Consider the following 15,693-nt stretch of genomic DNA (forward strand, 5'->3'; position numbering starts at 1 on the left):
TAGGTCTCCTTTTAATGTTCAGTGATATAGCGTAGCATTGCGAGAATGACAATTATCCCTGATCTTTAGACTGGATTATGTTCAAATGACTGACAACAATAAACTAGTTTTATTTAAGAAACGGCTCCTTATCCTACGAAAAACACCATGCTTGAGTGTTTATCCCTTTTGATATGTGCGTTCCTTTTCAAAAAGAATTTTGTGACACCTCTCCCTCCTCTCTTCTGGGTTTGGAACATTTGGCATTTTTTCTTTCTCTTCAGCGTATATGTCAAAGCTTTTCCTTATTCCAGTCTCATCATTTTAAAATTACATAGCAAGTGACTAGAATGGAATAAGGAACAGCTCACTCTGACTCGTTCGCTGAAGAGAAAGAGCAACGTTGTTTCCTCAGGCCGTGTAGTAAGTTGCGGCCAGCGTTATAACTGAAAACAAGGTTCCGAGAAAATGTTAACCTAATACGCGCGGATATTTTGCGAGTTGCGTAGTATTTTTCCAAGCCCCGCAGGGGCAGAGCGGGATTGGATGATACACGATAAACTTAATTTCAATGACGATAATAATAATACTAATAATAATGCCTGACCTGCTAAACACCTTTACTCGCAGTCGTAGACTAAATTGCTAAGGTCGCGGCTCAACGAGGTCGGATCGAAGGAGCTGTGCTCCCGGCTAGGCGCTCGGCCCCTGAACACGACCCATGTATGACGTCAGAGCACAGCACCACAACCAGATGGAATAGGCCGGGAGTCGATTTTGCTGAGGGAGGAAAACCGGAGTACCCGGAGAAAAACCCTCGGAGTCAGGTTGACACTAAGCCCACATACCATCTCGGGGCCGAGAGTTGAACCCGGGTGGCAGAGGTGGAAGGGATGGTTGATAACCACTAAGCCATCCTGACTCCCCCGAAACCGAGTTGTTGGTACGAAACGACAACTTGCCAATGTTCGCGTAAATTGTATTACAAGTTGGACATGTAGAAGTTCATCCCGTGACATGCGTCAGGAATTTAAAAGTTTGGTTTGATATCAACCTTAGCATGATCGATCACATCACCAAACTTTGTTGCACAGCGTTTTATTACATGTATAACATATGGCGCATTAGAAAATACTTGTCAACAACAACAACCAACTTTATTTTACGAGGGTGAGCACGTAACAGCTAAGGCTGATAAACTTGTGGCCCTCCTACAATTAAATATAAATATATCTAAAACAGTCTAAAAAGGTATAATATAATAATATACAAATAAGTATAGGAAAATTAGTTTATCTTAAAATGTTCAGTGTTCTGGTACCTATCAGTAAAAAAAACCAGTTAAAGCTTTACTGAAACTTAAAAGTGAAGATCTCGACTTAATATCTCTTGGAAGGGAATTCCAAAATCTCGTGGTTGATACTGAAAAAGAACGCCCTCCCTCTGTTTCCCTCTTAAAACGTGGACAAAGTAAATTAAAACCCTCATGTCTGCTTTCCTTACTATGTACATCAGCATTTCTTGTTAATAAACTATTCATATAAGACGGGCTATCCAAGAGAATCCACTTAGTCATTAGTCCACTCCTTTGTCACAAGCAGACTGGACTATGGAAATGGTCTTGTATTTGGTGTTCTACACTATCAACTCCAAAAGCTCCAACGCGTGCAGAATGTATGCGCACCATTATTTTTTATTGAACCGAAGCACTGTCATATCACTCCAGCCTCTTTTGCGGGATCTCCATTGGCTGCCTGTTAAGCAACACATCGTTTTCAAGCTTTTGCTGTTCGGCTATGATGTACTGCGTGGAAACGCCCCACACTACCTTGTCGATCTCATTACGACACTACCGTCTAGCCGGTATAATCTTAGACGAAACAATAATGGTATCACACGGAAAGCTCGACCCCGCGTAACTCGTTTGGTGACCGGACGTTTTCGCGGTTGGTTCCATAGCTTTGGAATGAACTGTCATTATATTCCACCTTCACAGGTTGATTTTGCCGCTATAAAACCCCGAGGAAGCGGCTCATAACCTACGACCAAGGATTCCACACGAACACTTCTCCTTCGATTATGTATCGAGCACTTTTCTCAGAATCCTTGCTATTCCTTAATAGTGCAGTCCTTTGTAGGAATGCTGTTCGGAGTGTAATGCCCAGTTTCCCAACCCAGTCGCCTAATTTTCTTGTTACTCCACCAACGGCGCCAACAATTATAGGTATTACCTGAGCATTTTTCAAATTCCACATTCTCATAATTTCTCTCTTCAGGTCTTGGTATTTTTCAACCTTTTCTTGAGTCTTGAATCTCAAGGGATAGCGATGTCAACAATAAAGCAGTTCTTGTCTTCCTTAGCCGTCGTCGTCGTCGTCTTTCTTTCTTAAGGCTGGTTTTCACTATCGACGGAGTCGGAGTCGTAAACAGAAGCGCAGAGCGATACGATCTTGTGAAATTCAAACTGTCGTTTACGTGAAACGGCAAACGTGAAGCGGTGGGCTGCTGCTTGTCGTAAAGGCATTACGACATTGGTTATTCTAACTAGTCTCTTACGACATTAACTGACACTTCTCTTAACATTATTCCAACTGGCCAGAAATTTAGTTATTCTAACTAGTCTCTATTGAAAAGTTACTTGATACCTGCTGCTAACACGCAAGAAATTAGCTCATATCAAACGAGTTACTTCCATTTTTGGCAAAACGCAAATTTTAGTCCGACGTTTGCCGTAAACGTGATCTCTCTATTTCTTCCGCTTTTGTGGTCGGCACATCAGAGAGAGTATCCGGCCGGGACCTGCAGACCCTAGGACGTCCAGCTCAGTAGTCTGGTTGCGGTCTTCGCTTGATCTTTGGATTCCCATTTACACTACGAACGGACACCGCCCCTGTTAGAGTATACAACGACGTCCTTTCAGCATCGGATAATCAACAGTCAGTCATACTCCTGCTCTTAGAATTTGACACAATGCATCATCGAATTTTACTCAGTAGACTGTCCATCAGATTTGGTAGCAGAAATGACGTACTTGAGTGGTTTATATCGTACTTATCAGACATTTCAAAAACTCATTCATAATTCATGAGCCTAACAGCCTATCAAAACACCGATAAAATGTCACGTGCATGATCTTTATATCCTGATAAAACACTCTTCATTAGTATTCTTTACAGTAAAGAATACTAATAAGGCATAGCTTGTTTTCTGATATGCTAATAAAATCCTCTCACAATTTGAACCATTGTTCTCAGTCCAGAGGGACACGCTTTTTGTGGAATGTTTTTAAAGTCATTCAAAAAACTCGCAGCACGTGTTTTATCGGGTTTTATCGGCGTAGCCGAGTGTTTTTAAACCCCGATAAAACAGTGCTGCTCGTCTTTTAAACATTACAAGGTTCCGTCCTTGGAGCCATCATTTTCTTTTTCAGGGGCGTAGCGTGAGATTTTGAAGGTGTACGCACTCGAAAAATGTTTTCAGCGCCATAGGCGCTCCAGACCAGAGGCGCCTGGTGGCAAGCTCCCCCAGACAATTTTGACATTTAGGGTCTCGAAAATGCCATATCCGGTTTTTTTTTCCTGCAGCAAGCTACAACACAAACAGGGGGTTTACAGTACAAACAAAGGGCAAGACGTCGCAAACTCTATTATAGTGTGTTTTCACTCACGAGATCAGTAACCTTGTTTTTCCACCGAAACAAAAGAAGTTTGAATGACAATAGAGCTCAATTATCGGAGGATTAGTTGGGGACACCAACATGGCTGCAGTCCCTTGTTTAAAGACACCAACATGGTCGCGGTGCCGTCACGTGGAAACACTCTATAACATCATCATCATAACATTTCCTTAAAAAATAACCGGGAACTGGGAGACTGCTGATAAAACTGACACTGTGTGCGGGCTTCGATGGGTACAGCTTTTCTTTTTCTTTGTCCACTATTACGTTTCTTGCCGTTAAGGCCTAGCCAAACGGGTCCAACATGTTAGTGCAACATCATCCAACATTGTTGAATCGGACATGTTGCACTCGTTTGGCCACTATGTTGCATGATGTTGGAAGTTGTTGAACGAAGTTTGATTTCCATAAAACATTGTATTCAACATTCACGTTTCTTTTGTTCTAAGGTGTTAACAACAGTGATGCATTCATCACACATTCAACAGTGTTGCGCTGCGGTTTTCGGTATCCATGTTGATAGTTTATTCGTTGCATCTGTTTCGCGCGATGCAACGTCCGTTTAAGCTACAGAATGATGAACAAGCAAAGTCTTGAATATCTGAGCGACGAAAGCTTGAGCAACCTCTCTTCGAACAGATAGCCCTTCTTGTGTTCCAAGCTCTCAGGGGCATAACGCCAAGGTATCTGCAGGATCTTTTGCGAGTCAAGACCCCGGGACTCTACTCCCTACGCAGTGACGCCCTGGGTCTTCTCAAGGTTCCTCACACCTGGTGCAAGATCTTTGGAGACCGCGAGTTTGCTCTTGCAGTTCCCAGATTCTGGAACGGCCGTCCTCTTGCTTTCATCAGAGAGAATGACTATTGATAATTTTAAAAGGAACTTTAAAACGCCAACATGGCTAGAGTTTGTTTTCTAAGGATTCTATCTAGATTTTGGTTCCACAATGTTGGATGATGTTGGATTGGTTTGGCCAGGCCTGTATAGGTTAATGAAAAGGTACTTGTTGTGCCCGATCTAGTCGGTAAATAACGAAGGATTACAACGGACTGAACCTTAAATGATAGCTTTATTCCGCATATACGACTCGTGGTCCTTAACAACAACATCCAGGCGTTAGATGCGCTACTAAGGGGGAATCTGGGTCCCAATACACTACAGTACTGGAAATACTCACACACAGAGACACCAGTTTACTTGAAATTAAAAAAAATTTGGCCCGATTTTATAACGACTTTAAAAAATTAATGCCTCCACGGAAAAAGGATTCCCGGATTTGAGATGTACGCACGGGCTTACGTATATGGACGCTACGCCCCGTTTTTTTATACAGCCTCTCATGCTGATATTTTACATGATCACGGCATGGGCTTTCATCTCCGATGACACGCAAATTTATCTCTTTTAATCCTCCGGGGTCGACCTGGCAATAACCAAGATTGAAGCGTGTATTCGTGATGTTGACCACTGGATGTCCCTTAACATCCTTAAATTGAATAGAGGAAATACGGATTTTTTCGTTTTAAGTGCCTGTCACCGCCTTCCACCATCTGTTGATTCTTCCGGTCTCTATTTTTGGTGAGCTTATGCTATCGCAAGAAACATTGATGTAATTTGTTACTCGTCTATCGGTGGTTTTTACGTTACGTCATAGCCGCCATGTTGGTGGAATCTGTAAATACATGGAAATAGATGGAACTCGTCACAGTCTGGTGGAGGGGGACAGGGGGGCGGGAGCCCAGGAGAATTGGGGCGGTAGGTGTACGGGAGTCGGGAGAGGAAAGGGCGGGATGCAGGAGTTCTAAGAGGGCGGGAAGCGGGAGAGAAATGCAAAACGCTACTTGTTTTCATCTATTAATGCGTTACAGTACTCTAAAAGAAACAAGAACCCAAATGATATCTGACTTGCATTAGCAATCAAGCAAACAAAAATTCGCGCTTGGGCTGAAAAACAGGCTTACTTCCGGTGAAATTGTAATCCCTTTCATGATGTTTGCGTCATAGGTCATGAAAAGTCAAGCAGCTGTCGCGTGGCTGCTGCAAGACGAGCGAAGCGAAGCGACTTGATTATAAAAATGTCGTCGAAGACCATTTTAATAGGTCTTAGATTTTTCGGTGCGGTAGTGAAAGATCCGAGTCTGTGCATGGAACACCTTCTTGGGTTCAGTACGAACTTCAACGGAACCCATTCCGAAATCATGTGAATGGCCTCTTGTACTCTGAATGCAATCAATAATTATCTGATTGGTTATAATTTCCTTGAGCGTAGGAAGGAAAGATCTCCGCGAAACATAACATCCCTTAACCACATTTAGGAGGTCCAAGGTTCTAAAAAAATAGCTTAAATAGTAATAAATATTTTATTCACTTATTGGTTCTTTTGATATGTACAGTAGTGTATAGTAATTTATTTATTCAGTTATTTTTTTTACAATGTCATTTACGAAATATTGCCCAGGTTGCAAACGTAGACGTAGTTCGAAATGCCGATTGAAATGCATCTGTGTTTTATGCAATGATTAAGTTGCACAGACCTTGAGAAATCTATGACTTTGGTGTCATATTTCTTTGGGGTGAATAGTCAAATTTATCAGATTTTTGCCATTAGAACCTTTCAGCTGAGGTAAAAAGTGAGGGCTTCAAAAAAATTAACATTTACATCATATATTACCCAGGTCCGAGAGGTTTTTCTTGAGCCGCGAGGGAGCCGCGAGGGAGCCGCGAACTGGCGGTGACAAGTCACGAACTGGCGAGAGGAGAAAATCTCCTAGTTACCTTGGACTTTAATCTCACTCTCATGCAGACACCAGCTGTCAAACGCGTCAAATTGATGATTACAAAAGGAACCAATGGCAACTTAGCAATCACGCGTCCCCTCGGTATTACCAATCAAACGAACCAATCATATTGATTTGCGTGTTTGTAAAAATATCAACCAATCCGAGCCTGAGGCAGATCCTGATCCTGACGTCTGCATGAAAGTGAGATTTAAGTCCAAGGTAACCAGAGGTTTTTCAAGTTTTTAAGTTCTCGCCGCTTCCCGGCTCAAGAAAAACCTCTGGATCCAGGGTAATCAATTATCCAACCGGCAGAAAAAAGCTATTAAACTGGAGGTGGGGTAGGGTTTGGGACAAGATTAGTATGGGTAATCACATGATTTCGAGTGCAATTTGGAATAAGTAATCCGGCCTCGGTTGTTCAAAAGGTGGATAAATCACTGTCCAGCGGATAAACACTAGCAAAACTAATTTAGTTATCCAATGGATAGTGATTTATCCAGTGGATAACGCTATCCACATTTCGAACAACCGGGGCCACGAGTAAATTTTTTTCAACGACGAACAAAGTTGACCGAGCCCGTAGGGCAAGTGCAGTTTGTAGTTCTTGAAAAGCTTCACAAGTGCTTATTTATTCAAAATTGGACGAGAAAAAGCATGCGATTACTTATTGATAATATAAATGAAAAAATAGAAGCAACGCACGCGCATCATTGTCCCACAAATTGCGCCATCCAGGGCTCGCATTTGATTGGCTATCTCCGACTTTGTTTGCTCATTGACCAATCAGCATGCTTTGTACATTACTTCTTTTTGCACCGAATTACCTCTTTCCTTACTATGTTACCTGAAGACTGCATTTCTCTCAGCCAATCAGTATTGAGTAATTTTTTCAAGTACATTCTTAGAGGTGAAAAAAATTGCGAGCATAGCGTTGCCGCTCAACACAAAAGCCTCTGAAGAGATTTTCGTATTCAAAAGACATTTAGAAACAATGGTTTAAAGCCGACTGAAATACCAGGTATTTCTGTAATTTAATCACTCGCTAGGACAATCCTTGTCTCCAGGAGGGAACCGCCCTAAAAACAAACACAATGACAACAATCAGGACCTCATCAAGGGAAGCCTCTATCTCCAGCATAGTTTTCTTGAGTCAGTCATTTCCCGAGTTAAGTTATTTTTAGGAGCAGGTTTTTCGCGCGAAAAGTGTCATAATTCCCTTAACGCTTAGATAGCCTTGTTTTGATTGGCTTTTACAACACAGGGGAGGGGGTGGGGGGTGTGTGCTGAATCTCCCAAGGGAGTCGTTCGGGAAAGGGTTTACTCCTTAGCCAAGTATGGGAGAGAGAAAGGATCCCCTTGATAAGCTCCTGTAACAATTTATAGCTAATATTGTGCACTTAAAATCATGGAAATAGTCTGGGGGGACAAATTCATTGTTATCGTTTTCGTTGACCTTTCCCTTATTTCTCTTACATCGTTGTCTGGCCGATTGTATGTAGTGAGGAACGAAACGCGAATTCAAAAAGGAGATAGCCTTTCAAAACTAGTGAGACATTCAAAAAAGATAACGCATGTTGAAATTGCCTGGTGGCATATTTAAGGTCATTCAGTCCCTGAAATTACCTGTGTGGCATATTAAAGGTCAGTCCCTGTCCACTAGTTCCAGGCCCCTCCTTCTTTCTCTGTTCCCAACCGGCCGTGAGCTTATAAAGACGAAATGGGTCACGTGATACGTTTACTTCGACCTATGAAAAAACAGACTATCATTTGTTTTCATTTGTTTACCGTTCGCGAAAATTACTTTGTATCTTTTACTTTTGGTGCTAGAAGAAACGCTTTCTCACGCGAATGTCATCTTGAGCATTTTCCCCCGACAGCTGAACACGACACGGCCAAGACTATAGATTTAAATGTGTTCACTGACAAAATTGAGAAATTAGGTCTTACTTTTTACTTTTTGAAGTAAAAACTGACGGTAAAAACACGCGACATTTCGACCGAACTTCGGTCGTTATCAAGCTAAAAGTGAAGACAAAAATTTTTGCATAAGTATAAATATAAAACAAAGAAGTGAAAGTATGTGAAGTGTGAAAACGCAAAAAAGGGGTGTTAAAAAACCTGCAAGAATAACATAATTAAAAGTGATTAAAAAACTTTCGCACGAATAGACCTTTTCGGCTTGTACATTTTGTTTTCCCAATACAGATCATGTGATAATTCTCAGGAGGCTTGGTCCTTTGTTTTGTTCATTAAAAAGAGTGCATGCAGGCATATTCATGCTTGCATGCCCTCATTTTAATGAACAAAACAAAAGACCAAACCTCCTGAGTATTACCACATGATCTGTATTGGGAAAACAAAATGTACAAGCCGAAAAGGTCTATTGAGTCTGCCTGTACATTGAAACTTCGTCTCAGTTCATTAATAAAAAAAAACTTCATAAATGAGACAGTCAAACTTGTTCTTGCACTTTTTTAAGATGGTAAAATTCTTGGTAACATAGGAATGTTTCACACGGAAATGTTTTCCAATGGAGAAAGACGCATTTTGTGCTCGTCTACGCGTTGATGCAAATGCCGCCGCGTGTAACCAACATAACCAGTAGCACACAGGTCTCATTTAAATTGATAAACAAGGGATTGTTGGTTGACAATAGAACGCTTGACTTCGCGCGGTTTCAGATATCGTTTGATCTTGTGGCTCACAAACGTGGGCTGGACGGTCACTTGAATTTTCTGGCTCAGATCTCTGAGTTGTGCTTGCACAATATCGGCTGAAGCCTGGTCTGTTTATATTTATACTTATGCAAAAAAATTTATCTTCACTTTTATCTTGATAATTACCGAAGTTCGGTCGAAACGTCGCGTGTTTTTACCGTTAGTTTTTACTTCAAATTGTTTTTGAAAACCTTTACTTATATTTTAAACTTTTTTTCTTAAATTCTTGGAGGTCTATTACCTGGCTTTTTAATTTCTGAAGCCTTTTTTCTTTCTCTACTTTCTCCAACACTTTCGCTTTCATCTTTGCCTGTTTTTCGTCCAACATCTTCTGACTCTAAGCAAAATAGATAAATACGCCAGTTGCAGAAAATTAAAAGGTCTTTTGATCTTCCTGTTTCCCTCGACCAAACGTTTTCACTCTCTGGCGCAGCAATAAAAGAGAAACTCTCGAATGTGAAAAGGCAGTTTCTATCAATAGTTGACCCCTTCCACATCCCGCGATAACATGCTAACTCCCAGGAAGCATGCTAAACCTTATCAAAAGGGCCCCTTTCAATAAGTTCATATTGAATAAGAAGACTTTTAAATTACGATTTGGACTTCTATCCTCAGCGCCATCAACTGATGATACTTCCCTTTCAATCCCTCACACGATTTAAAAAAGCAAAGATTATTAAATGTTAACTTGTTTAGCAGGTACGCATTTCATCCTTTCATCTGGATCATTTCACCAGGTGATGGACTGTATCACGGAAAGGACGTACCACCGTATACCCAATCGATAGAGAAGAAATTCTACATGCCCTTTCTTGTATTTTAGCAACTTCCTCTGTAGTTAGTTTCACTTTCTTCTGTTCTTCTCTCGCTTGCCGTGCTGCTCTTAATATGGCTTGTTCTTCCTCTCTTTGTCTGGCATACTGCTCAACATGAGCTTTCACTTCTAGCTAAAAAGAAACGCCATAAAACTTGAATTTAAACGCGTAGCTATAGTTAGGGTTAACGTTCTTCAAGAAAAAAAACTTTTAAGCAAAAACTGTGAGTTTTCCATTGTTTCTTCAAGGATAAAACAAAGGCTGAAGCACGCAAACGTGCGGATGAAGGTTGCCTTTGTAGAATAAGACGACGGAGTGCAGGGGATAGCGAACGCAAACATCTACGCTTTGCATCATTTGCGTCGATTGAGGAGAGTACCCACGCACAACTCAAATGGGTTGTTTGTGCAAAGAATTGCAACGATCCTCTCAATATCCTTGAAACCACAAATGACTAGCTCCCAACATAGTGGCTTCATAGTTCAGTTGGTTAGAGTGTCGCACTGGCATCGCGACGACACGGGTTCAAATCCCGTTGAAGTCTCGAATTTTTCAGGATTCTCTACGCAATTGCTAAAACTACGTTCATTACTGCGAGGATCATAGCTTCACTTGATTTCATGTCCGCAGTTCAATATATGATTCATTTCATATATCTTTCGTTCCTTGATTCATCAATGATACTGACCTGTTTGGGGTTTTAAAACCTATGTATCTCATCATCTCGCGTTTGAAGACATTAAGGTGTATCGTGCCTGAAAGCTCCTTTTAAAGGAAAGTGCCTAAAAACTTTAATTTGAAATACTTGTCTTGTCAGTATCACATCACAGATGATTCCTACCCTTCTTTTCTCTTCTTTTTCTCTTTCTCTCGCCTTATTTAAGTCTTGCCTGAGGCGTGTTTCCTCCATCTTGGCCTTTTCTAGTTCTCTCTGAACCTAAACGGAATTTTTTTACTTGCATTAAGGCCTGGCCAAACGCTTGCAACAATTCAACGCAACATTGTTGCATGATGTTGCGGCATGTGTTGAATCGACTGGCCAAACGCACGCAACATATCGCAACACGGTGGCCAAACGTATGCAACATGTTGTGCCCAACAATGTTGCAAGATGTTGCGTTGAAATGTTGCGAGCGTTTGGCCAGGCCTTTAGTCTTAAGTGCAAAGGTTTGACCGTGACCTTAGAAAACGAGAGCCGGTAACTACGGAAAACATCATAGATATTTCACAAGTTTTCCGGAGTCAAACTCGAGAAATCATTTCTGTTCACTGTAAAACAAGAAATATAAGTGGATCACACATATTAACTCTTACTGAAATGAAAAAAAGAAAAATACAACAAAATATTAAGACAAACACAAGTCAAGGTGCTTGATGGCTACGGGTGGAGGTTTCTGCTTCCAAGCGCAAGCGTACGCCATCGACCAGTTAACTTACAAACTAACCTATCAATGTGTTTCGATTCAGTTCCGACAACTTTGTTTCATTTTACCTTCCACTCGTTCAACTGTTTCATCCTTTCGTCTCGTTCTCTTTGAATTTGTTCCTCTCTTTTCTTCTTCCTTCTTTCCTCCACTTCAATTTCGTCATCATCGTCTTTTAACGCTTCTTTCTCAGTCTACAAAGGTAAAATCACGGGATTCCATTGTTTTTTCTTTGAATTTCAGGTTTCTTTACAATAATTGTTCTTTGTTACCTGCGATGATCTTTCGATTGGAAAATCACTTTCTTTGTCCCCCCATTCCGCCCCCCCCCCCCCCCCGACATTTTACGTCGAGGCTGGTGAAACTGAATTCCTACTTTCGTGGGTAAGATACCCAATGTTTCATTAACTTCAAAACCACTACCAAACGCAGAGCATTAACATTGTGGATTTCCAAAGATAAACTTTGTTTAACAATCCAGAAATTGAAGAATTTTGCTCCATTAAGTATTTATAGGTTTAAGTGTTCATGAGGCGAAGATGGTAAAGTATTATTTCTGTTGTATGGTCTGCCTGCTAGCCAGCTTAACAAGATACAACGCGTTTTCAATGCAGCAGCAAGACTGGTTTTCTGTGCGGCATCACTCTAATATTATTCCATCTCCACGGGCTTCCAATGAAACAGCACGGCAGCGGATTTAGTTTAAAATTCTTCACCGCCATACCTCAGTGAACTAGTCATGGTTATGGAACCTGGTGCTAACAACTTACGCTCATCCAATGGTACACTACTCGAGCCGCATCCACGAAAGACCAAAACAACTCTTGGTGATCGATGATTTGGAGAAGCCGCACCTGCTTTGTGGAATGCACTACCAGTATAACTAAGAAAAACGTCCAACAAAGAGACTTTTAAATGTCTACTTAAGACACATGTTTTTAGAGCTGCTTTTGAATATTTATATTGAACTCTTTCTTTCAACTCCTCGGTCCAGATCCGCTAGCGGATATACACCCCACTTCGCGGATCTGCATCCCCCTGAAAATAAGCGTTATTTTACTTTTTTACTACTGAAACTCAAGCCTAACTTTGCTTTTTCGCCTTATTGAAATACGAGAATTCATGACTGAAAAAGTTTGATATATCTTAAAAAAAAGAAAAAAATCTTCTGAAGCCTCTTAGTCAAATAAACGTCTAACAATGCGTTTTCCAACCAAGTGGCTTTACTTCAAAAAGTGGCACCTCCTTTGTGAATGCACCGCCCATCCAAACTTAGAAACAAATGGAAGAAAAAGAACTATGAAAGAAACAACACTTTACGAAAAGGCCACAGCGCGTGCTTTAAATAACTTTAACTGAATTTGCTTTTTCTCATTATTAAAAAATTAACGTGACAATTTAATGAGTGCCTAGTGCGTGACTTAAGCTTCTGTCAGGAAGGAGTTAAAATTCGCATCTACTTTACGAAATGCCGCCGCGAATACTTTAAACGACCTTTACTGAAAATTTAACTGATGCGGTCTTTTCCGCAAAGATTTATAAACAGTTCAATAAGCTGTAATGAGGGGGTCCAAAGCCGCAAAGGGGGACTTAATCCGATAGAGGAATTAGTCCGCCGGGGGTCCAAATCTAGGGGGGTCCAAATTCGCTAGGACACCGGCATAACCTGCTTCACCCCATAACTCTTTCATTATTTGCATGTAGAAGCATGTAGCCCTTCTTGCGACACAAAAGGATTTGAGGGGGCTCCTTCGATGCTTTAACTCCGTACCTTAGTTATTCTCTTACATTCCAACACATCCATTATTAGTATAGCAGTATTGTACTTTTCGATGCTGAGCTTACTAAAGAACGTAGGGCGTATTAACGTAACCTATGCATCTTCAGGGATTATAACTTTCTATAATATACTAAGTGCAAAATATTAGAAACCTAATAACATTAATTGAAACCGGCTCGTATGCCTGTAAAAAAACTAATTTAAAAACGACGTCCTAATTAACATTTGTTAGAAAGACTAGCAGCTGGTTACTACCGTCTTAAAGTCAATTAAGCAGCAGCCTCCTTGAATGTCCGAGCGATGTGGAGCGTACTTGAAATGACCGATCTCTGCATTAGCCTTAAGATTTTTCTGCACCTAGAACCTAGGAGCACCCTGAGGGATTCTTCCATGTCCACACTCCAGCCTCCCAGCACATCTATGATCACATTGTATTGGTTGATCTTATAACCCTTGTACTGTGCTTTCAGCTCCCATCGAAGCGGTCCATACTTGAGTGTTTTCTCTTCATCTTTCTTGCCACGATTCTCGACCCACGGACAGCTCATCTCGATGGTACTCAGTATCTTTCCCGATGGTTGACTATCCTCGCACCCACCCGGTTTGCCCTCACCTCGTTATGCTCTGCGAAGACGGGAATATAGCAAAAAGCTTGAACATCTTGAGATTCTTACAATGGCTTGGGTTGTATCTTGGAGTACCACGGGGGGACCTCATCAACCAGCTTAAGATCTCGTAAAAGCTCAAAGTACAACACCTTTAAGGCCGCATTATGCCTCTCAAGGTATTTACTTTGAGCCAGCGCTGAACATCCCGCGATCACGTGTGCCATACTCTCTGTTCCTTTCGCACACAACCTACAGGTGGTGTCATTTGCAGGGGTGGTACCGATCTTATGATAGGAGTATACCTTTGTTGGTAGCATCTGCTCATACAGCTCCACCATACCCGCGATCGTATGAGTCGGCGCACGTTGCTAGGTCGCCATCCACGCAAAACATTCTAGTCTACTCAAGTCTTCATCATCCCATCTGGAAGTTAAAAGCTTTCCTTGCCACCTAGAGCTCTCCTCGAGTTTTTTCGGCGTACTGACCTCTAACTCTCTGCTTTAGCTTATCCTTGATCTTCTCCTTCGGTACTTCTTTGCCTTCCTCAGCATACAACTTCGGGTTGGGGTACGACAGATTCAGAGAGACACCCAGCTCTTCAGCAAATTTTTCTTGCCTCTTTCACGAGTGACCTGTACCATTTAACAGCAGCTTGTTCAAAAGCGCGCACTAGGCCCATGGTAGGATCTTCATTTCCGTATAACTTAACAGCTGAGTCGGTGTGATATAAAAGATAGCTATTATTATTATTATTATTATTATTATTATTATTATTATCATTATTATTATTAGTATTTTTATTATTATTATTAACGTCATCACCATCATCATTATTATTACCACAACAAACTTTCACAGAAACAAACCTGTTTCTCATCCTTCCAATCTCGGATGGCTTTCTTTTTGCTGTCTTTAAGGATTAAATATTCACTATACCATTCATCATGTTGCCTCACATCATCGGCACTCCTGCCTGGGATTCCTGTCCCCGCTGCTCGCATAAATTTGTCATGGGCCTGCATGTAAGACAGATTATAGGATTTTTTTCCCCTTTGGTCTCCTAACATTGGTATGAACAATTACTACGAATTAAGGTAGGTTGTGTTGACCAATGGTACCTTCGATAGAACAGGAATCACATTACATCTCTCCTTTGATAGCGCAACAATCTTTATTCTGAAACATTCGTCACTTCTTCCTGCTACTCATGTAGATCATTAAAGGATTGTAATCCTCAATATCTGTTCAGGGTGGCAGCCTGCCTTTGAATGTCAATGGCCATTTTTACATTGAAACTCAGAAGAAAAGACAAAATGATATTCAACGACAGACCCATGCTCAAAACAGAGACCAAGGATACAAACGTCTGGCAATCTACAGCAAAATTATGTCGTGTGACTCAATCCATCTTGGCTTGCAAGATGAATACCAGTCAGTCACTAGCCTATCCTTAAAGGTAACTCTTTTTCCAACAACTGGGTCAGTTACTATCTTATAAGCCAAATGTCACCACTGATGCTTTTCTATGGTTGTGTGCATAAAGATTGAAGATAACAACAGAAAAGGACTATAAGCCACTGGTCAAGTTTCACAACTGTCCATACATGTAATATGTGGGACATTAAAAAAATCCACACACTATTCACAGTATTCCTAGTTTTGTGGTCTGACCATGTGCAAAAATGCCTCCTAGGGCGCAAACCAGTCAAAAAATGCAGAACAGCTACAATAAAATTGTAAAAAAAACTATCACAGCAAATTCCTGTTTTAGGATTTAATAAGCCACACAGGGATAACACAGCCAAACAACATGCCATTTTGCAGCCTTCAAATAATCTAAGACCACTCCCTTTTGGCTTCTTTAGTTAATGCATACTGTGGTAACATCTATTCTACCTTGTGTTTGCTTTTCAA

General features: G+C 41.1%; 1 protein-coding gene and 1 non-coding gene across 2 annotated transcripts in view; one reads left to right on the forward strand and one right to left on the reverse strand.

The window, feature by feature from the left end:
* Positions 1–7,044: 7,044 nt before the first annotated feature.
* The window catches only part of LOC137984691 (coiled-coil domain-containing protein 112-like), a 19,100-nt gene continuing 10,451 nt past the window's right edge, over positions 7,045–15,693 (reverse strand). The window contains exons 5-12 of the mRNA XM_068831945.1: positions 15,676–15,693; positions 14,646–14,795; positions 11,460–11,585; positions 10,809–10,904; positions 9,959–10,099; positions 9,394–9,489; positions 8,059–8,180; positions 7,045–7,511 (exon numbers count right to left, since the gene is read on the reverse strand). The exon at positions 15,676–15,693 is cut by the window's right edge and continues 69 nt beyond it. Of these exons, the coding sequence (XP_068688046.1) occupies positions 7,478–7,511; positions 8,059–8,180; positions 9,394–9,489; positions 9,959–10,099; positions 10,809–10,904; positions 11,460–11,585; positions 14,646–14,795; positions 15,676–15,693 (783 nt within the window). The 3' untranslated portion in view covers positions 7,045–7,477. The remainder of the gene's footprint in view (positions 7,512–8,058; positions 8,181–9,393; positions 9,490–9,958; positions 10,100–10,808; positions 10,905–11,459; positions 11,586–14,645; positions 14,796–15,675) is intronic.
* Positions 10,439–10,511, forward strand: Trnaa-ggc (transfer RNA alanine (anticodon GGC)). Its single transcript has one exon. It is a non-coding gene; the product is annotated as a tRNA-Ala (tRNA).

The sequence above is a fragment of the Montipora foliosa genome, chromosome 2, assembly GCF_036669935.1.
Source record: "Montipora foliosa isolate CH-2021 chromosome 2, ASM3666993v2, whole genome shotgun sequence".
NCBI classification, from domain to species: domain Eukaryota; kingdom Metazoa; phylum Cnidaria; class Anthozoa; order Scleractinia; family Acroporidae; genus Montipora; species Montipora foliosa.